The sequence below is a fragment of the Ranitomeya imitator genome, chromosome 3, assembly GCF_032444005.1.
Source record: "Ranitomeya imitator isolate aRanImi1 chromosome 3, aRanImi1.pri, whole genome shotgun sequence".
Taxonomy (NCBI): Eukaryota; Metazoa; Chordata; class Amphibia; order Anura; family Dendrobatidae; genus Ranitomeya; species Ranitomeya imitator.
Window position 1 is genome coordinate 837,894,489 of NC_091284.1, and position 21,780 is coordinate 837,916,268.

At 48.9% G+C, this 21,780-nt stretch overlaps 1 protein-coding gene across 2 annotated transcripts in view; it reads left to right on the forward strand.

The window, feature by feature from the left end:
- Positions 1-21,780, forward strand: part of LOC138671407 (ecto-ADP-ribosyltransferase 5-like) — a 52,795-nt gene that overhangs the window by 18,863 nt on the left and 12,152 nt on the right. The window contains exons 1-2 of one of the 2 annotated variants that reach the window (XM_069759552.1): positions 3,894-3,949; positions 10,491-10,549. In XM_069759552.1, coding sequence (XP_069615653.1) covers positions 10,493-10,549 — 57 coding nt within the window. In that variant the 5' untranslated portion in view covers positions 3,894-3,949; positions 10,491-10,492. Of the gene's footprint in view, positions 1-3,893; positions 3,950-10,490; positions 10,550-21,780 lie in introns of those variants that run through there. The other variant, XM_069759551.1, reaches the window with a different exon arrangement.

A 21,780-nucleotide genomic window follows, 5' to 3' on the forward strand; every position in this document is an offset into this window, starting at 1 on the left:
TCCGTTTTAACCAGCTGAGGTTCGGGGATGAGATCTACGAGGACGAGGCAACCAGGAGGGGGATGAAGAGAAAGGCCAAGAAAAGGAATAAGCAGAAAACATCTACTGTGCAGAAATTCGTGTATGTCCCCCCCTCTGGGGCCCCCCGGTCCCGCTGTGCGGCACCCGCTACCCACCCCGGCTCGGCCTCTGTTGTGGGTCCGCAGCGAGGGAGCGGGGAGATTACAGGCCATGACACGCAGGGCGCTGCCTCTGTTTGTGGTAACGGAGGGGGTAGTGATGTGTCTGATATGGAGCATGATGTGGAGGGTGGCCCAGTGGTGGGCAGGAGAGTGACAGCCGGGACCGCATCTCCGGCGGTGAGCGCTGGGGTGTCCGGGTCCCCCACTTACGGATCCGTTAAAGCTGGATCGCTTCTGGGGACCCAGGCACCTAGTAAAGTAAAGGGGGAGGGGCCTGCGGCTCCAGCTGAACAGGCTCATAAAAAGAAAATGGTGGAAGCTCCCCTGGCGGGGTCTGCGGTGAAGTCAGGGTCTCCTGCATTGGGGGCACCGCCACTGGTGGATGCTGAGGGGGAGTGGCCTAGCCTGGGGCCAGCCGCTGGAGTTGCTGTGGCCAGGCTGTTTGTGGCCCAGGGTGTGGTGGTGGGGGGCGCTGTGCCTCAGGGGACCGGTACCGCTGGGGGGATTCCTGGGGGTGGATCCAGCTCTGGGTCGGCTCTGGGGGTCCCGCTGCGGCCGGTCTCAGGGGGCGTGGCCTCCTCGGCACCCGCTGCCCATGTAGGAGCAGCTTTGGATAGTTGTGCTGTGCGGCTGGAGGCTGGTGGCGTGGCTTCCAAAGCAAAAGAAAAAAAATGGTCATAGCTGCGGTCAGCAATGGTGCAGGAACTGCAGCTGCAGCAGATAGCAGCAAGGGCGCCTGCCTGGCGGGGTCCCCTGTGTCGGGGGGCTTACCTGCGGTGGGGGCTCTGGCCACAAGGCAGGATGGAGCTGGATGCGGGTCTGCACCTGGCTTCCTACCTGCCAGTGAGGGAGGAAGCTCTGTGCCTGCTATGGTGGAAAGTAAGAAAGTGCTGCTTAAACCCAATGGCAGCAGGACTCTTAAAGGGACAGCAGCACTGTGTGCGCCAAACCCCCCAGCAGGGAAGATGCCACCAGTAGGTGGCGAAGCAGTGGGAAAACAAAACCTGGAAATACCCAAAAGGTGAGGCAAAATAATACTGACCCCAGTGTGCATGTGAGTGAGAGTGCGGTGACTGATGGAGTGGATGAGGAGGGTGCGGGTATGGAAGTGTCTGTGGTTGAGGATGCGAGTGGCAGTGCGTCTGAGGTGGCAAGTGTGAATATCGTGGCAAGTGTGAGTACGGTGTCTGATGGTAGTGGGAGAAGGGGGGAGGGGGCCGTTCCATCTGCCCCCCCGGCCACAGGTCCTCTGAGTTATTCGGGGGTGGTGGCTGGAGCCTCGGGGTCTAATCAAGGGGTTTCCTCGCCTCTGGACCTCAGGGATAGCGTCTTGCGGCGCCGTTTCCTGGAGGCCCTCAAAAAGGGAGAACGGACGATCGAAGTAGAGGGAAGAGTGGTGGACTTGGCCTTTTGGCTGGATAGACACAGCCTGGCTGCCTTCCAAGATAAAAGGGAAGGGGAAACGGTTTGGTCCCTCCCGACAGCCGGGCAGGGGGTGGCCAGGTGGAATGTGGTCCGTCTTCGGTGGAGGGGCAGTGAAGCGTGCCCGCCAAGGGCGAGGGTTGTGGAGCTCCTTCTGAAGATGGACTTCAGGGAAACGGACATCTTTGCCCTGATTCATCCGTTTGGCACCTCCTTCTTCGATGTCAGTTTTGTTCGGCCGGAGGGCTTGGAGCTTTTCTGGTCGAATTTTGAACTGGCAAAGGGGGAGCCCGGCTGGCGAGACTTTGCCGTGCAGGCGGTGTCTCGTCAAAATAGTGTAAAGAGGGTGACTGTTCTGACAAGTAACGAGTCACTCTCTGGGGTCGACATAATGACGTGGCTTTCCCGTTATGGGGAAGTCACCGAGGTCCCTAAGAAAAATAGGGACGAGTTTGGCATTTGGTCAGGGGGCTGGACCTTCATGGTAAAGTTGAAGGTTTCAGGAGGTACGGTCACCCATATCCCCTCCTCAGCATTTCTGGGGAGGGACAGAATCCAGATCTTCTACCAGGGGCAACCGAAGGTCTGCCACAGGTGCGGTGATCCCCGCCACTTCAGCGCAGGCTGCAAGGTGCAGAAATGTGCCTTGTGTGGCGGGGTAGGCCATCTTGCCGCAGCCTGTGGTGACATTAGGTGTCACCTGTGTGGTGACCTAGGTCACCCGTATAGCCGCTGCCCCCGTTCCTTTTCCAGCACCATCTCTGGCCCGGCAGGGGGGAGCCCCGGGGGGGTCCCTGGTGGTGCAGCTTCTGCTGCAGCTGAGGGTGGAGGCTTGAGGGGAGCTGAGGGGTCAGTGAGGAAAGGCGAGGCTGGTACATCTGCCCATCAGTGGCAACAGGTGAGGCGCCGTAAGGGCAGGGGGCAGGATAAACCTCAGGCAACTGGGGTGATGACTGCCCCCAGCCTGGACGCGGCAGCCGAAGCCTCTGAGGCCCTGGGGGAGAAGGCGGTGAGCGATGAGATCCGGAGGATGGAGAGGGAGGAGTTGGCTGCTTCTGATAACTCTTCCCAGTATGAAAGTCTGGATGAAGAGGTGATGGAGCAGCCTAAAAAAACGGGTGACAATCGTACCGGTAAGAGTCGGAAGAAGAAGAAGAACAAGGCTAAAAAATCTAAGCCCCCCCCTGGCCACTGGGGTGCCTACGGAAGGGCTCACCGACTCCCCTCTGATCCCCCTCTCCAATCGGTTCCAAGCCCTTGATGACTCTGCTGTGTCGGAGGTCGGGGGTGAGGGGCCGGACGGAACATCTGGGGTGCCTTCGGGGAATGGTGAGGTCTGTCCTCCTTGGGATTCACACTCCTCTGGGGGGGGACTACCTCGGGGTCCAGGGGCGAGGAATCTATTTCTGGGAAGTCCAGTACTGTAAAGGAGGATATGGACACCTCGGTGTCTTTAAAGAGGAGGGGTGAGTCGGGCTCCTCCTCAGAGGGGAAGAGGAAATCAGGGGGTACGGTTAAAAAACAGGCCATCTAACTCAATCACCCATGATGGCGGAACCTACCCCGTTGACTCTGGCGTCAATTAATGTCGCCAGCATAAAGTCAGATACGGCTAGATTTACGGCCTTTGATTTTTTTCACCCGGGTTGAGGCTGATATTTTATTTTTGCAGGAGACCAGACTAACGGACCTGGGGTCCATCTACAAAGCAAAGAGGGAATGGAGGAGTGGGCCCTCATACTGGTCTCTTGCGGCCGAGCCGTATAGCGGGGTAGCGGTCCTTTTTAAGACCGCGGAGGTGGAATGCAGACGGGTGATTGAGGTAGAAATGGGGAGATGTTTGGTCCTTGACGTCTTCATGAGGGGACAGGAGCTTCGGCTCATCATTATCTATGGCCCGCAATCTAAGTGGGACCATAAATGTCTGTTCCTGAGGATCAAGCCCTATCTTTTTACAAGCCGGCAGGTGGTCTTCGGTGGGGATTTTAATACTGTAACCAGACTCCGTGATAGGGGAGGCCCCGGAGACCGGCTGGCTTATGATAGCGTAGCCTTGAATAGCATAGTAAGCGAAGCTCGCCTGGTGGATGTCCACATCCGGCACACCCCAGGTCACGGGGGTTTCACCTTTTTTAGGGGAAGCAGTAGGTCTAGGATAGATAGGTTTTTTTTAAAGGAGGAAGCCGTCTCTTCTGCAGTGTCCGCTGTTGAGGTGGAGTTTCATTTTCTTTACTTTGAATGTTACAGAGACCCCCCGCATGGGGAGAGGCCTATGGAAGCTGAATTCGTCCCTTCTGGAAGAGGCGGAAGTAAGACAGTCCTTTGAGGAATTTCTTCAGAGCCAGGTACCTCTCTTGGGTCTTTGTAGCAGTAAGTCTGAGTGGTGGGAGATCTTCAAAAGAAGGGTCGCGGGGTTCTTCCGTCAGCTCTCGAGCCTCAGGGGCCTGAACAGGTACCGCCTGTATCGGGAGCTGGGGAGGAAACTCGAGCAGCTCGTCTCGACTGGAGGGGACCGAGAGGAAATCTCCAGGGTGAAGACCTTGCTCAAGGGGTGCCAGTATGATAGGCACACATCCTTGGTTTTTGAGAGGGATTTCGGGAGGTACCGCTCGCCCGACCCTTACAGAAACTGCAGGTTGTCAGTGAATTGTAAGATGGTGAGAGGACTGATTGACAGTACGGGGTCCCTGAACAGATCCAAATCGTGGATTCTGGAGGTGGTCAGATCCTTCTACTTGCACCTCTTGGGGAGGAAGGATCCTGATCGTGATGAGATGTCGGCTTTCCTGACTGAAACCATCCCTGAGCCAGGGGATGACCCCTCTCTTCATGTTTTGACAGAAGCAATCAGGGAAGAGGAAGTGAGACAGGCGATTGATGGGCTCCGGCCCAAAAAGTCGCCCGGTCCGGATGGCTTAACATCCGAGTTCTACAAGACTTTTAGGGACTCTTTGGTCCCCCTCTTGACTGAGATGTTTAATGAGTGTCTCTCCTCGGACATTCTGCCCAGTTCAATGAGGAAGTCAGCCCTGATTATCCTGTCAAAGGGTAAAGACTCGTCCCGTATTGAGAATTGGCGTCCCATAGCGCTTCTCAATACGGACCGAAAGGTTCTGGCAAAGGTGCTTTTTAATCGGTTGGTGCAGTTTGCGCCCCGGCTCCTTTCGGGGGCCCAGCACTGCTCTGTTCCAGGCCGCAGTACATTTAGTGCTGTGCTCGGTGTCCGGGAGGCAGTGGAGCAGGGCAGGGCGGGTCACTGGAAGGGGTACTTGCTGTCCTTAGATCAGGCGAAGGCCTTTGACCGGGTTAACCATGATTACCTCTGGTCCGTCCTTCTGAGATATGGTCTGCCTGGGAGGTTTGTTGATTGGTTGAGAGTTTTATACAATGGGGCAGAGACTTTTCCGCTCGTGAACGGTTGGGTCGGACACCCTTTTGAGGTGAGGTCTGGTGTCCGCCAGGGCTGTCCTCTGAGCCCACTGTTATACGTGTTTGCAATCGACCCCCTTTTAAGGAGGGTGGAGCGTGGACCGTTGGTGGGAGTCGGGATGGACCAGGCGGATCCTGAGGCTGCCTTGAGGGTAGTGGCGTACGCTGACGATGTTTCCCTTTTTGTATCCTCGAGAGAGGAGGCAGATTGGGTGATGTCTGAGGTTGAACGCTACTCGGTGGCATCCGGATCCATGATCAACCGGGACAAGTGTGAGAGTCTCTGGCTGGGAGGGGGAGATCCAAGTTTTGATCTTCCGGACACCCTTCCAGGGCCTCAGGCCACAGCAAAAATATTAGGCATCAGTTTCGGCCCGGGGGACTATCCCCAGCAAAACTGGGAGGGCAGACTTAAGATTGCCGCTCAGAAGGTGAATCAGTGGAAGGGTTGGTCTTTGACCCTAAGGGAAAGGGTTAGTCTTGCCAAGGGCTATTTGCTTCCTTTGCTAATATATCTGGGCAGCGTCTGCATCTTGCCAGAGCCTCTTTGGACACGGGTTTACAGCCTGTTTTTCCAATTATTATGGGGAAATAGGCTGAACCTAATCAAGAGGGAGGTCACGTACCGCACGAGGAGACTAGGAGGGTTGGGTATGGTCAACCCAGTGGTGTTTCTAGTAAACACCTTTCTTAAGGCAAACATCGCCAACCTCTGGTTAGAGAGGGCTCCTCTGTGGGTATTCTCCTGTAGGGGGTGGTTTCGGCCTTTCTTCCAGGAATGGGAGACAGGAGGGCAGGTGAAGGACCTTCGTACACCTCATGGGCATCTTCCGGCTTATGCTACCCCAGTTCTGAAGGTGATCCGTCGGTGGGGTCTGGGAGTGTGGGAGATCAGGACCATGTTGAGAATGTTTCTTGACAATAGGGTCCTGTTGACCCACTTTCAGAAGCCCCTGGCGCTCAGGGATTGCCCAAGCTGGGATCTGGAGGTGGGGCTCGGGTTATTGAACTCTAAGCGGATCCCCTTGAAGTTTTGGGACTTGGCTTGGCGCTGCTTCCATGGGAAGCTGTATGTGAGGGACAACCTGAAGTGCAGACGCTCTGATGACCGGGATTGTCCCCGCGAGGAGTGTGGCGGCATGCTTGAAAGCATGGAGCATTTCCTGCTTCGGTGTCCCTTTAATACAGAGGTCTATAGCAGGGTGGGTGCTTCCATTGGCTGGCCCAGGCTGGCAGGCCTTTCCTATGCGGAGTGGGCCTATGGGGCATTCAGGTCCCTTGGTGGCCGAGATCGGGGCACTGTTTTCTTAGTTAGTTTAGTAACTAGGTTCCACACGTGGAATGCACGGTGTCTAGTGTCTACTCAGCGTAAAGTCCTCCCCGGGGAAGAGGTGATTAGGAACATCCTGGGTGACCTGGCAAAAGTGCGCGTGCTGGAGTTTGAGAGGCTGGGTGCAGGGAGGGCCTCTCTTCTATGGAGGGGTTTCTCCTTTAATGTGCCCTAGGGAGAGTTAGGTTCTGTGTGCCTGTGATAGGGTTGAGTTTTATCCTTTTATCTTTATTTTGTAGGGTCAGATAGATGTGTAGGGACAGATAGGGACAGATAGGGACAGTCTTTAGGGACAGGTAGTTAGTATTAGGTTGGTAGTGAGGGTCAGTGAGGGACAGATAGGGGCAGGTAGGGAGAGATTGGTAGGGCTATAGGGACAGGATTTTCTCTTTTGTGTTGTTAGGGAGGGTCAGGGTGATGTGCGGTAGATTAGGGTGAGAGCCTCTATGGTCTCCAGTTCCTGGTGGTGGGCTGTAACCCTCACTTACAGATTTTTGTTTTGTAATTGGTAACCTGGGTATAGGGCTTGCAAGCATTGAACTTGGGCCTGTTCTTTGGTCATGGTTAAGGTGTGTAGTGGTTATTATTATTATGTTATTATTGATATGTTATTATAAGGTTGTATATATATGTTACATGTGTACTATGATGCGTGTAGGGGGATTTAGTTTAGGTGGGGGGGTTTCTTGGGGGGTGGGGGGATGGGTTTTGGAGAATGGACGTCCGGCGGGATGCCAAGAAGAGGAAAAAAAAAGGCCATAAACTTTTACGGACCTTGCTGTATAGCAAAGGCCACAAACTTTGGTGGGACCTGGTGTGATAGGCCACAAACTTTCGTGGGACCTTTGGGGGAATGGTGGTGGTATAGTTTAGGAGGGGGAAAAAAAAAAATTATAAAAAAATATATAAAATAAAAAAATATATAAAAATATATGATTAAGTTTCGGCCAGGTGGCCTATTTACTTTGTTTAGGGCAGTTGGCCGACGTGTTTATTTTTCTAGGGATGAATGCGTGGGTATGTATGTATGAGGGGGAAAAAGGATATAGGTTGAGGTCTCTTCCCTTGCTGGGGGTATTAATGAAATGGAGGAACATTTTGTTTGTATAAATCTGCTGGACATTGGACTTTTTGGGGATTGTAAATAATTTGTTTTGTTATTGAGTTTGTCTGTAAGCTTTGCCTGTAAGTTTTGTTTTGTACTTTTATAATAAAAAGAGATACAGGATGTAACTCAGGATCAGTAATGTAATGCATGTACACAGTGACTGCACCAGCAGAATAGTGAGTGCAGCTCTGGGGTATAATACAGGATGTAACTCAGGATCAGTAATGTAATGTATGTACACAGTGACTGCACCAGCAGAATAGTGAGTGCAGCTCTGGGGTATAATACAGGATGTAACTCAGGATCAGTATGTAATGTATGTACACGGTGACTGCACCAGCAGAATAGTGAGTGCAGCTCTGGGGTATAATACAGGAGGTAACTCAGGATCAGTAATGTAATGTATGTACACAGTGACTGCACCAGCAGAATAGTGAGTACAGCTCTGGGGTATAATACACGATGTAACTCAGGATCAGTAATGTAATGTATGTACACAGTGACTGCACCAGCAGAATAGTGAGTGCAGCTCTGGAGTATAATACAGGATGTAACTCAGGATCAGTAATGTAATATATGTACACAGTGACTGCACCAGCAGAATAGTGAGTGCAGCTCTGGGGTATAATACAGGATGTAACTCAGGATCAGTAATGTAATGTATGTACACAGTGACTGCACCAGCAGAATAATGAGTGCAGCTCTGGGGTATAATACAGGATGCAACTCAGGATCAGTAATGTAATGTATGTACACAGTGACTGCACCAGCAGAATAGTGAGTGCAGCTCTGGAGTATAATACAGGATGTAACTCAGGATCAGTAATGTAATGTATGTACTCAGTGACTGCACCAGCAGAATAGTGAGTGCAGCTCTGGGGTATAATACAGGATGTAACTCAGGATCAGTAATGTAATGTATGTACTCAGTGACTGCACCAGCAGAATAGTGAGTGCAGCTCTGGAGTATAATACAGGATGTAACTCAGGATCAGTAATGTAATGTATGTACACAGTGACTGCACCAGCAGAATAGTGAGTGCAGCTCTGGGGTATAATACAGGATGTAACTCAGGATCAGTAATGTAATGTATGTACACAGTGACTGCACCAGCAGAATAGTGAGTGCAGCTCTGGGGTATAATACAGGATGTAACTCAGGATCAGTAATGTAATGTATGTACACAGTGACTGCACCAGCAGAATAGTGAGTGCAGCTCTGGGGTATAATACAGGAAGTAACTCGGGATCAGTAATGTAATGTATGTACACAGTGACTGCACCAGCAGAATAGTGAGTGCAGCTCTGGAGTATAATACAGGAGGTAACTCAGGATCAGTAATGTAATGTATGTACACAGTGACTGCACCAGCAGAATAGTGAGTGCAGCTCTGGGGTATAATACAGGATGTAACTCAGGATCAGTATGTAATGTATGTACACGGTGACTGCACCAGCAGAATAGTGAGTGCAGCTCTGGGGTATAATACAGGAGGTAACTCAGGATCAGTAATGTAATGTATGTACACAGTGACTGCACCAGCAGAATAGTGAGTGCAGCTCTGGGGTATAATACAGGATGTAACTCAGGATCAGTAATGTAATGTATGTACACAGTGACTGCACCAGCAGAATAGTGAGTGCAGCTCTGGAGTATAATACAGGATGTAACTCAGGATCAGTAATGTAATGTATGTACTCAGTGACTGCACCAGCAGAATAGTGAGTGCAGCTCTGGGGTATAATACAGGATGTAACTCAGGATCAGTAATGTAATGTATGTACTCAGTGACTGCACCAGCAGAATAGTGAGTGCAGCTCTGGAGTATAATACAGGATGTAACTCAGGATCAGTAATGTAATGTATGTACTCAGTGACTGCACCAGCAGAATAGTGAGTGCAGCTCTGGGGTATAATACAGGATGTAACTCAGGATCAGTAATGTAATGTATGTACACAGTGACTGCACCAGCAGAATAGTGAGTGCAGCTCTGGGGTATAATACAGGATGTAACTCAGGATCAGTAATGTATGTACACAGTGACTGCACCAGCAGAATAGTGAGTGCAGCTCTGGGGTATAATACAGGATGTAACTCAGGATCAGTAATGTAATGTATGTACACAGTGACTGCACCAGCAGAATAGTGAGTGCAGCTCTGGAGTATAATACAGGATGTAACTCAGGATCAGTAATGTAATGTATGTACACCGTGACTGCAGCAGCAGAATACTGAGTGCAGCTTTGGAGTATAATACAGGATGTAACTCAGGATCAGTAATGTAGTGTATGTACACAGTGACTGCACCAGCAGAATAGTGAGTACAGCTCTGGGGTATAATACAGGATGTAACTCAGGATCAGTAATGTATGTACACAGTGACTGCACCAGCAGAATAGTGAGTGCAGCTCTGGAGTATAATACGGGAAGTAACTCAGGATCAGTAGTGTAATGTATGTACACAGTGACTGTACCAGCAGAATAGTGAGTGCAGCTCTGGGGTATAATACATGATGTAACTCAGGATTAGTAATGTAATGTATGTACACAGTGACTGCACCAGCAGAAAAGCGAGTGCAGCTCTGGAGTATAATACAGGATGTAACTCAGGATAAGTAATATAATGTATGTACACAGTGACTGCACCAGCAGAATAGTGAGTGCAGCTCTGGAGTATAATACAGGATGTAACTCAGAATAAGTAATGTAATGTATGTACACAGTGACTGCACCAGCAGAATAGTGAGTGCAGCTCTGGAGTATAATACAGGATGTAACTCAGGATCAGTAATGTAATGTATGTACACAGTGACTGCACCAGCAGAATAGTGAGTGCAGCTCTGGAGTATAATACAGGATGTAACTCAGGATCAGTAATGTAATGTATGTACACAGTGACTGCACCAGCAGAATAGTGAGTGCAGCTCTGGAGTATAATACAGGATGTAACTCAGGATCAGTAATGTAATGTATGTACGCAGCGATTTATTTTGCTTTATTTCTTTCTTGTCTTCCAGATATGCTTCTCTTCACCAGTGCCATTATCTGGCTCATTACTGCTTGTCTTTGTCCACAGGTATGATAAATGATATTATTGATATAAAGTGTTAGTTTTGTGTTACATAATATTGATAGGAGTCTCCATATATTTTTTCTACATATTACAGTCAGTAATGGTTAAAAACCCTGCTTCCTAAAAGTCGATAAAGAACCAAGTCAGACAGATGACAAAAGAATATTAGACCTTATCATTTTTATTATGTAAGGAAAATAATCCAATATTATGTGTCAGTATATGGCAAAAGTATGTGAACCTTCTTGTGAAGTAGACAAGTTGAAGGTGAGATTTGAGTTTGATGACTTTAGTCAATGTCATGGCAATCAGGTGTGAGTGGGCGACCTGTTATAAACAAAGACCAGAGATCTATCAAAGTCTGATCTTCACATTATGTTTGAGGAAGTGTATAAAGGTACAAATAAAGAAGATTTCTGAGCACCTCAGAAGAGGAGTTGTTAATGCTCATCGGGCTGGAATAGGTTTCGGACTCCACCAATCAAAAGACAAACAAATTATGTAAAAATGGAGGAAATTTATCGCAAAACCATTATTACCCTCCACAGGAATGGTCGATCAGTAAGGATCACTCTAACAACAAGGCATATGATAGTTTGCAAGGTCACAAAGGACCCCAAGGTTACCTTTAAGCAGCTAAAGGCCTCTGTTATTGACTGACCTGTGTTGGAGTAGTGGTATTGCAACCAGTAGGGGCAGCACTGGCAGGTAGCATAGTCAGTAATAGCCAGAAGTCAGTACACGGAGCAACAGCGTAGTTGGGAGGATAAGCAGGTATCACAGTCAGGATAGAGCCAGAGGTCGGTACACGGAGCAGCAGTATAGTTGTGAGGATCATTGGAAATCGCAGTCAGGATATAGCCAGAGGTCGGTACACGGAGCAGCAGTGTAGTTGTGAGGATCATTGGAAATCGCAGTCAGGATATAGCCAGAGGTCGGTACACGGAGCAGCAGTGTAGTTGTGAGGATCATTGGAAATCGCAGTCAGGATATAGCCAGAGGTCGGTACACGGAGCAGCAGTGTAGTTGTGAGGATCATTGGAAATCGCAGTCAGGATATAGCCAGAGGTCGGTACACGGAGCAGCAGTGTAGTTGTGAGGATCATTGGGAATCGCAGTCAGGATATAGCCAGAGGTCGGCACACGGAGCAGCAGTGTAGTTGGGAGGATAAGCAGGTAATGTAGTCAGGATATAGCCAGAGGTCGGTACACGGAGCAGCCGTGTAGTTGGGAGGATAAGCAGGTAATGTAGTCAGGATATAGCCAGAGGTCAGTACACGGAGCAACAGTATAGTTGGGAGGATAAGCAGGTAATGTAGTCAGGATATAGCCAGAGGTCGGCACACGGAGCAGCAGCATAGTTGGGAGGATAAGCAGGTAGTGTAGTCAGGATATAGCCAGAGGTCGGTACACGGAGCAGCAGTATGGATGGGAGGATAAGCAGGTAATGTAGTCCGGATACAGCCAGAGGTCGGTACACGGAGCAGCAGTATAGTTGGGAGGCTAAGCAGGTAATGTAGTCAGGATATATCCAGAGGTCGGTACACGGAGCAGCAGTGTAGTTGGGAGGATAAGCAGGAATCACAGTCAGGATAGAGCCAGAGGTCGGTACGCGGAGCAGCAGTATAGTTGGGAGGATAAGCAGGTAATGTAGTCAGGATATATCCAGAGGTCGGTACATGGAGCAGCAGTATAGTTGGGAGGATAAGCAGGTAATGTAGTCATGATATAGCCAGAGGTCGGTACACGGAGCAGCAGTATAGTTGGGAGGATAAGCAGGTAATGTAGTCAGGATATAGCCAGAGGTCGGTACATGGAGCAGCAGTATAGTTGGGAGGATAAGCAGGTAATGTAGTCATGATATAGCCAGAGGTCGGTACATGGAGCAGCAGTGTAGTTGGGTAGATAAACAGGTAATGCAGTCAGGATATAGCCTGAGGTCGGTACACGGAGCAGCAGTATAGTTGGGAGGATAAGCAGGTAATGTAGTCAGGATATAGCCAGAGGTCGGTACATGGAGCAGCAGTATAGTTGGGAGGATAAGCAGGTAATGTAGTCAGGATATAGCCAGAGGTCGGTACACGGAGCAGCAGTATATTGGAGGATAAGCAGGTAATGTAGTCAGGATATAGAAAGAGGTCGGCACACGGAGCAGCAGCATAGTTGGGAGGATAAGCAGGTAATGTAGTCATGATATATCCAGAGGTCAGTACATGGAGCAGCAGTGTATTTGGGAGGATAAGCAGGAAATGTAGTCAGGATATAGCCAGAGGTCAGTACATGGAGCAGCAGTATAGTTGGGAGGATAAGCAGGTAATGTAGTCCGGATACAGCTAGAGGTCGGTACACGGAGCAGCAGTATAGTTGGGAGGATAAGCAGGTAATGTAGTCAGGATATAGCCAGAGGTCGGTACACGGAGCAGCAGTGTCGTTGGGAGGATAAGCAGGTAATGTAGTCAGGATATAGCCAGAGGTCGGTAAATGGAGCAGCAGTATATTGGAGGATAAGCAGGTAATGTAGTCAGGATATAGAAAGAGGTCGGCACACGGAGCAGCAGCATAGTTGGGAGGATAAGCAGGTAATGTAGTCATGATATATCCAGAGGTCAGTACATGGAGCAGCAGTGTATTTGGGAAGATAAGCAGGTAATGTAGTCAGGATATAGCCAGAGGTCAGTACACGGAGCAACAGTATAGTTGGGAGGATAAGCAGGTAATGTAGTCAGGATATAGCCAGAGGTCGGCACACGGAGCAGCAGCATAGTTGGGAGGATAAGCAGGTAGTGTAGTCAGGATATAGCCAGAGGTCGGTACACGGAGCAGCAGTATGGTTGGGAGGATAAGCAGGAATCACAGTCAGGATAGAGCCAGAGGTCGGTACGCGGAGCAGCAGTATAGTTGGGAGGATAAGCAGGTAATGTAGTCAGGATATATCCAGAGGTCGGTACATGGAGCAGCAGTATAGTTGGGAGGATAAGCAGGTAATGTAGTCATGATATAGCCAGAGGTCGGTACACGGAGCAGCAGTATAGTTGGGAGGATAAGCAGGTAATGTAGTCAGGATATAGCCAGAGGTCGGTACATGGAGCAGCAGTATAGTTGGGAGGATAAGCAGGTAATGTAGTCATGATATAGCCAGAGGTCGGTACACGGAGCAGCAGTGTAGTTGGGTAGATAAACAGGTAATGCAGTCAGGATATAGCCTGTGGTCGGTACACGGAGCAGCAGTATAGTTGGGAGGATAAGCAGGTAATGTAGTCAGGATATAGCCAGAGGTCGGTACATGGAGCAGCAGTATAGTTGGGAGGATAAGCAGGTAATGTAGTCAGGATATAGCCAGAGGTCGGTACATGGAGCAGCAGTATATTGGAGGATAAGCAGGTAATGTAGTCAGGATATAGAAAGAGGTCGGCACACGGAGCAGCAGCATAGTTGGGAGGATAAGCAGGTAATGTAGTCATGATATATCCAGAGGTCAGTACATGGAGCAGCAGTGTATTTGGGAGGATAAGCAGGAAATGTAGTCAGGATATAGCCAGAGGTCAGTACATGGAGCAGCAGTATAGTTGGGAGGATAAGCAGGTAATGTAGTCCAGATACAGCTAGAGGTCGGTACACGGAGCAGCAGTATAGTTGGGAGGATAAGCAGGTAATGTAGTCAGGATATAGCCAGAGGTCGGTACACGGAGCAGCAGTGTCGTTGGGAGGATAAGCAGGTAATGTAGTCAGGATATAGCCAGAGGTCGGTACATGGAGCAGCAGTATATTGGAGGATAAGCAGGTAATGTAGTCAGGATATAGAAAGAGGTCGGCACACGGAGCAGCAGCATAGTTGGGAGGATAAGCAGGTAATGTAGTCATGATATATCCAGAGGTCAGTACATGGAGCAGCAGTGTATTTGGGAGGATAAGCAGGAAATGTAGTCAGGATATAGCCAGAGGTCAGTACATGGAGCAGCAGTATAGTTGGGAGGATAAGCAGGTAATGTAGTCCGGATACAGCTAGAGGTCGGTACACGGAGCAGCAGTATAGTTGGGAGGATAAGCAGGTAATGTAGTCAGGATATAGCCAGAGGTCGGTACACAGAGCAGCAGTATAGTTACATAGTTACATAGTTATTAAGGTTGAAGGAAGACTATATGTCCATCTAGTTCAACCCATAGCCTAACCTAACATGCCCTAACATGTTGATACAGAGGAAGGCAAAAAAAACCCATGTGGCAAAGAATAAGCTCTACATTGGGGAAAAAAATTCCTATAGTTGTGAGGATCATTGGGAATCGCAGTCAGGATATAGCCAGAGGTCGGTACACGGAGCAGCAGTATAGTTGGGAGGATAAGCAGGTATTGTAGTCAGGATATAGCCAGAGGTCGGTACACGGAGCAGCAGTATAGTTGTGAGGATCATTGGGAATCGCAGTCAGGATATAGCCAGAGGTCGGTACACAGAGCAGCAGTGTAGTTGGACGGATAAGCCAGAATCATAGTCAGGATATAGCCAGAGGTCAGTGCAGCGCCCCAGAGACCTGGTCGTTGTAGTATAGCGCTCTGCCACTAAGGGGAGCAGCGGTACATCTGATGGCACTAAAGAGTTCTCCTGACCAGGTATCACCAGAACACATTACACTTCACACTCCGGCCACTAGGGGGAGAAAAAGGCTTTATTTATTGGGTCACTCCTCACACTGGTAAAACTAGGGACTGGGGAGGAAGTTAGTCAGAAGCTGACTGGGTTGGAACCAGGCAACATCCCGTGGCAGGGGGTGTTGCAGGGAGAAGGCACAGGGGGGTCCCTGTCAGGCGTGGGAACCTGGCAGGTGCCTAGCGAACAGAACAGAACGTAACGGAACCGCGCCTGCACACCTTGCGGCGGTATCCTAAGAAAGAGACAAGAAGGGAAGAATATTGTGGAACAGTGTAAACGAGATCAGCACAAAGGAGAGCCAGTAAGAGTCATGCCGAGAGAGGAGCAGCAGTGTATTTGGGAGGATAAGCAGGAAATGTAGTCAGGATATAGCCAGAGGTCGGTACACGGAGCAGCAGTATAGTTGGGAGGATAAGCAGGTAATGTAGTCAGGATATAGCCAGAGGTCGGTACACGGAGCAGCAGTATAGTTGGGAGGATAAGCAGGTAATGTAGTCAGGATATAGCCAGAGGTCGGTACACGGAGCAGCAGCATAGTTGGGAGGATAAGTGTTGTGAATTCTGTGGCAGAGCTCCCTCCTGTGGTCACAAGTGGTACTTCGGCTGGTTCTCTCTGTGAGCTTCCGTTGGTGGAGGAAAGTGGTACTGCGGCTTCTGAGTTTCCTTCCTCAGGTGATGTGGTGAAGTCGTTAGGTGCTGCTCTATTTAACTCCACCTAGTGCTTTGATCCTGGCCTCCAGTCAATGTTCTAGTATTGAACCTGTTTCCTCCTGGATCGTTCCTGTGGCCTGCTGCTCTGCATAGCTAAGTTACTTTTTGCTATTTGTTTGCTGTTTTTTTCTGTCCAGCTTGTCAATTTGTTTTTTTCTGCTTGCTGGAAGCTCTGGGATGCAGACGGTGTACCTCCGTGCCGTTAATTCGGTACGGAGGGTCTTTTTGCCCCCTTTGCGTGGTTTTTGTAGGGTTTTGTGTTGACCGCAAAGTTACCTTTCCTATCCTCGCTCTGTTCAGAAAGTTGGGCCTCACTTTGCTAAATCTATTTCATCTCTACGTTTGTCTTTTCATCTTAACTCACAGTCATTATATGTGGGGGCTGCCTTTTCCTTTGGGGTATTTCTCTGAGGCAAGGTAGGCTTATTTTCTATCTTCAGGCTAGCTAGTTTCTCAGGCCGTGCCGAGTTGCATAGGGAACGTCAGGCGCAATCCACGGCTGCCTTTAGTGTGGTTGGAGAGGATTAGGGATTGCGGTCAACAGAGTTCCCACATCTCAGAGGTCGTTCTTGTTTTTTGGGTTATTGCCAGGTCACTGTATGTGCGCTGACCTCTATGTCCATTGTGGTACTGAATTACCTTTCATAACAGTACTGGAGGCCAAAAGTACTAATGATTCTCAATAGAGGGAAAAAAGAAGTTCTGAGACCATTTTTTTTTCTTTGCACTGTGTTTTGCCTTTTTTTTCCCCTAGACATTTGGGTGGTTCAGGACACAGGTGTAGCAATGGACATTAAAGGTCTGTCTTCATGTGTGGATCAGCTCACGGCAAGAGTACAAAGTATTCAAGACTTTGTGGTTCAGAATTCTATGTTAGAACCGAGAATTCCTATTCCTGATTTGTTTTTTGGAGATAGAACTAAATTTCTGAGTTTCAAAAATAATTGTAAACTATTTCTGGCTTTGAAACCTCGCTCCTCTGGTGACCCAGTTCAACAAGTTAGGTTCGTTATTTCTTTTTTGCGTGGCGACCCTCAGGACTGGGCATTTTCTCTTGCGTCAGGAGATCCTGCATTAAGTAATATCGATGCATTTTTCCTGGCGCTCGGATTGCTGTATGATGAACCTAATTCTGTGGATCAGGCAGAGAAGAATTTGCTGGCTCTGTGTCAGGGTCAGGATGAAATAGAGGTATATTGTCAGAAATTTAAAAAGTGGTCCGTGCTCACTCAGTGGAATGAAGGTGCGCTCGCAGCTATTTTCAGAAAAGGTTTCTCTGAAGCCCTTAAGGATGTCATGGTGGGATTTCCTATGCCTGCTGGTCTGAATGAGTCTATGTCTTTGGCCATTCAGATCGGTCGACGCTTGCGCGAGCGTAAATCTGTGCACCATTTGGCGGTATTACCTGAGCTTAAACCTGAGCCTATGCAGTGCGATAGGACTTTGACCAGAGTTGAACGGCAAGAACACAGACGTCTGAATGGGCTGTGTTTCTACTGTGAGGATTCCACTCATGTTATCTCTGATTGTCCTAAGCGCACTAAGCGGTTCGCTAGGTCTGCCACCATTGGTACGGTACAGTCAAAATTTCTTCTGTCTGTTACCTTGATCTGCTCTTTGTCATCGTATTCTGTCATGGCATTTGTGGACTCAGGCGCTGCTCTGAATTTGATGGACTTGGAATATGCTAAGCGTTGTGGGTTTTTCTTGGAGCCCTTGCAGTGTCCTATTCCATTGAGAGGAATTGATGCTACGCCTTTGGCCAAGAATAAGCCTCAGTACTGGACCCAGCTGACCATGTGCATGGCTCCTGCACATCAGGAGGTTATTCGCTTTCTGGTGTTGCATAATCTGCATGATGTGGTCGTGTTGGGGTTGCCATGGCTACAAGTCCATAATCCAGTATTAGATTGGAAATCCATGTCTGTGTCCAGCTGGGGTTGTCAGGGGGTACATGGTGATGTCCCATTTCTGACTATTTCGTCATCCACCCCTTCTGAGGTTCCTGAGTTCTTGTCTGATTACCGGGATTTATTTGATGAGCCCAAGTCCGATACCCTACCTCCGCATAGGGATTGTGATTGTGCTTTCGATTTGATTCCTGGTAGTAAATTCACAAAAGGTCGACTGTTTAATTTATCTGTGCCTGAGCACGCCGCTATGCGGAGTTATGTGAAGGAGTCTTTGGAGAAGGGGCATATTCGCCCGTCATCGTCGCCATTAGGAGCAAGGTTCTTTTTTGTAGCCAAGAAGGATGGTTCACTGAGACCTTGTATAGATTACCGCCTTCTAAATAAGATCACGGTAAAATTTCAGTACCCCTTGCCATTGTTATCTGATTTGTTTGCTCTGATTAAGGGGGCTAGTTGGTTCACCAAGATAGATCTTCGTGGTGCGTATAATCTTGTGCGTATTAAGCGAGGCGATGAGTGGAAAACTGCATTTAATACACCCGAGGGCCATTTTGAGTATCTAGTAATGCCGTTCGGACTTGCTTATGCTCCATCAGTGTTTCAGTCCTTTATGCATGACATCTTCCGAGAGTACCTGGATAAATTCCTGATTGTGTACTTAGATGACATTTTGATCTTCTCGGATGATTGGGAGTCTCATGTGAAGCAGGTCAGAACGGTGTTTCAGGTCCTGCGTGCTAATTCTTTGTTTGTGAAGGGATCAAAGTGTCTCTTTGGTGTTCAGAAGGTTTCATTTTTGGGGTTCATCTTTTCCCCTTCTACTATCGAGATGGACCCTGTTAAGGTGGAAGCCATCCATAATTGGACTCAGCCGACATCTCTGAAAAGTCTGCAAAAGTTCCTGGGCTTTGCTAATTTTTATCGTCGCTTCATCTGCAATTTTTCTAGTATTGCTAAACCATTGACCGATTTGACCAAGAAAGGTGCTGATGTGGTCAATTGGTCTTCTGCTGCGGTGGAAGCTTTTCAAGAGTTGAAGCGTCGTTTTTCTTCAGCCCCTGTGTTGTGTCAACCAGATGTTTCGCTTCCGTTCCAGGTCGAGGTTGATGCTTCTGAGATTGGAGCAGGGGCTGTTTTGTCGCAGAGAAGTTCTGATTGCTCGGTGATGAAACCATGCGCCTTCTTTTCCAGGAAGTTTTCGCCTGCTGAGCGAAATTATGATGTGGGCAATCGAGAGTTGCTGGCCATGAAGTGGGCATTCGAGGAGTGGCGTCATTGGCTTGAAGGAGCTAAGCATCGCGTGGTGGTCTTGACTGATCATAAGAACTTGACTTATCTCGAGTCCGCCAAGCGGTTGAATCCTAGACAAGCTCGTTGGTCGTTGTTTTTTGCCCGTTTTGACTTTGTGATTTCATACCTTCCGGGCTCTAAAAATGTGAAGGTGGATGCTCTGTCTAGGAGTTTTGTGCATGACTCTCCGGGTGTATCTGAGCCGGCGGGTATCCTCAAAGAGGGAGTAATTGTGTCTGCCATCTCCCCTGATTTGCGGCGGGTGCTGCAAAAATTTCAGGCTAATAAACCTGATCGTTGCCCAGCGGAGAAACTGTTTGTCCCTGATAGGTGGACGAATAAAGTTATCTCTGAGGTTCATTGTTCGGTGTTGGCTGGTCATCCTGGAATCTTTGGTACCAGAGAGCTAGTGGCTAGATCCTTTTGGTGGCCATCTCTGTCGCGGGATGTGCGTACTTTTGTGCAGTCCTGTGGGATTTGTGCTCGGGCTAAGCCCTGCTGTTCTCGTGCCAGTGGGTTGCTTTTGCCCTTGCCGGTCCCGAAGAGGCGTTGGACACATATCTCTATGGATTTTATTTCAGATCTTCCCGTCTCTCAAAAGATGTCAGTCATTTGGGTGGTCTGTGATCGCTTCTCTAAGATGGTCCATTTGGTACCCTTGTCTAAATTGCCTTCCTCCTCTGATTTGGTGCCATTGTTTTTCCAGCATGTGGTTCGTTTACATGGCATTCCAGAGAATATCGTTTCTGACAGAGGTTCCCAGTTTGTTTCGAGGTTTTGGCGAGCCTTTTGTGGTAGGATGGGCATTGACTTGTCTTTTTCCTCGGCTTTCCATCCTCAGACTAATGGCCAGACCGAACGAACCAATCAGACCTTGGAAACATATCTGAGATGCTTTGTTTCTGCTGATCAGGATGACTGGGTGTCCTTTTTGCCTTTGGCTGAGTTCGCCCTTAATAATCGGGCCAGCTCGGCTACCTTGGTTTCGCCGTTTTTCTGCAATTCTGGGTTCCATCCTCGTTTCTCTTCAGGACAGGTTGAGTCTTCGGACTGTCCTGGTGTGGATACTGTGGTGGACAGGTTGCAGCAGATTTGGACTCATGTAGTGGACAATTTGACTTTGTCCCAGAAGAAGGCTCAACGTTTCGCTAATCGCAGACGCTGTGTGGGTCCCCGACTTCGGGTTGGGGACTTGGTTTGGTTATCTTCTCGTCATATTCCTATGAAGGTTTCCTCTCCTAAGTTTAAACCTCGTTTTATTGGTCCGTATAGGATTTCTGAGGTTCTTAATCCTGTGTCTTTTCGTCTGACCCTTCCAGATTCTTTTTCCATACATAACGTATTCCATAGGTCATTGTTGCGGAGATACGTGGCACCTATGGTTCCATCTGTTGATCCTCCTGCCCTGGTTTTGGTGGAGGGGGAGTTGGAGTATATTGTGGAGAAGATTTTGGATTCTCGTGTTTCAAGGCGGAAACTCCAGTATCTGGTTAAGTGGAAGGGTTATGCTCAGGAAGATAATTCCTGGGTCTTTGCCTCTGATGTCCATGCTCCCGATCTTGTTCGTGCCTTTCATATGGCTCATCCTGGTCGTCTTGGGAGCTCTGGTGAGGGTTCGGTGACCCCTCCTCAAGGGGGGGGTACTGTTGTGAATTCTGTGGTAGAGCTCCCTCCTGTGGTCACAAGTGGTACTTCGGCTGGTTCTCTCTGTGAGCTTCTGTTGGTGGAGGAAAGTGGTACTGCGGCTTCTGAGTTTCCTTCCTCAGGTGATGTGGTGAAGTCGTTAGGTGCTGCTCTATTTAACTCCACCTAGTGCTTTGATCCTGGCCTCCAGTCAATGTTCTAGTATTGAACCTGTTTCCTCCTGGATCGTTCCTGTGGCCTGCTGCTCTGCATAGCTAAGTTACTCTTTGCTATTTGTTTGCTGTTTTTTTCTGTCCAGCTTGTCAATTTGTTTTTTTCTGCTTGCTGGAAGCTCTGGGACGCAGACGGTGTACCTCCGTGCCGTTAGTTCGGTACGGAGGGTCTTTTTGCCCCCTTTGCGTGGTTTTTGTAGGGTTTTGTGTTGACCGCAAAGTTACCTTTCCTATCCTCGCTCTGTTCAGAAAGTTGGGCCTCACTTTGCTAAATTTATTTCATCTCTACGTTTGTCTTTTCATCTTAACTCACAGTCATTATATGTGGGGGCTGCCTTTTCCTTTGGGGTATTTCTCTGAGGCAAGGTAGGCTTATTTTCTATCTTCAGGCTAGCTAGTTTCTCAGGCCGTGCCGAGTTGCATAGGGAGCGTCAGGCGCAATCCACGGCTGCCTTTAGTGTGGTTGGAGAGGATTAGGGATTGCGGTCAACAGAGTTCCCACGTCTCAGAGCTCGTTCTTGTTTTTTGGGTTATTGCCAGGTCACTGTATGTGCGCTGACCTCTATGACCATTGAGGTACTGAATTACCTTTCATAACAGATAAGCAGGTAATGTAGTCAGGATATAGCCAGAGGTCAGTACACGGAGCAGCAGTATAGTTGGGTGGATAAGCAGGTAATGTAGTCATGATATATCGAGAGGTCGGTACACGGAGCAGCAGTATAGTTGGGAGGATAAGCAGATAACGTAGTCAGGATATAGAAAGAGGTCGGTACACGGAGCAGCAGTGTAGTTGGGAGGATAAGCAGGTAATGTAG